This window comes from Seriola lalandi, unplaced genomic scaffold, assembly GCF_002814215.2.
Source record: "Seriola lalandi dorsalis isolate HSWRI2012SDOR001 ecotype SW California unplaced genomic scaffold, Sedor1 jcf7180001985436, whole genome shotgun sequence".
Lineage (NCBI taxonomy): Eukaryota > Metazoa > Chordata > Actinopteri > Carangiformes > Carangidae > Seriola > Seriola lalandi.
Window position 1 is genome coordinate 1 of NW_019456102.1, and position 652 is coordinate 652.

The 652-nt window shown below is 52.9% G+C and overlaps 1 protein-coding gene across 1 annotated transcript; it reads left to right on the plus strand.

Annotated features, from left to right (window-relative positions):
* Positions 1-6: 6 nt before the first annotated feature.
* On the plus strand, positions 7-645 carry LOC111659861 (midasin-like; the record flags this gene model as incomplete). The annotated part of the gene is made up of 3 exons (XM_023412941.1): positions 7-155; positions 254-385; positions 504-645. Coding segments are annotated over exons 1-3 (397 nt in total), but the record flags the coding sequence as incomplete, so codon positions are not given.
* Positions 646-652: the final 7 nt, after the last annotated feature.

Below are 652 nucleotides of genomic sequence, written 5' to 3' on the forward strand. Positions count from 1 at the left end.
ATAAAGAGGATGAGGAGGAGCTGGACAAAAAGATGGGCAACCTGGGCGACGGCCAGACCGACACTCTGGACGAGAGAATGTGGGGAGACGATGAGGACGATCAGGACGAGGAAGGAAGTGACAAAGAGGAGGAGTCTGGCCAGGGCATGGACCAGGTACAGGACCAAGGGGTTTTATATATTTGATGTAGTTCGATGTCACATTTGTCGCCGTGCCCTGATTTCCTTTGTCGACGCTGTGGATTCTGCGTTAGGGTGAATCGGAGCTGGTCGCCAAAGACGACAACCTGGACGCCGCAGACGCCAACAAAGACAAGAAGAACCAGGATAAAGACCAACAGACGGACGAGGAGGAAAAAGAGAAGATCCACGAGCAGGGAGATGAGGTCATTTTCATTATACAGGATTAGAATCGGAAATTAGAAATTTCAAACCTTCACTTCATCTCCTCTCTCGTCTTTATGTCTTCGCTGTGTCTGACCTGTTCCCCCTTTCGTTTCTCAGAGGGAGTTCGATGAGAATGAAGTGGACCCCTACCACGGTCAGCAGGACAAGAGACCCGAGCCCGAGGCCATGGATCTGCCAGAGGATCTCAATCTGGACCAGGATGAAGAGGCTGGAGGCGAGGGCGAGGGCGAGGGCGAGGGCGAGGG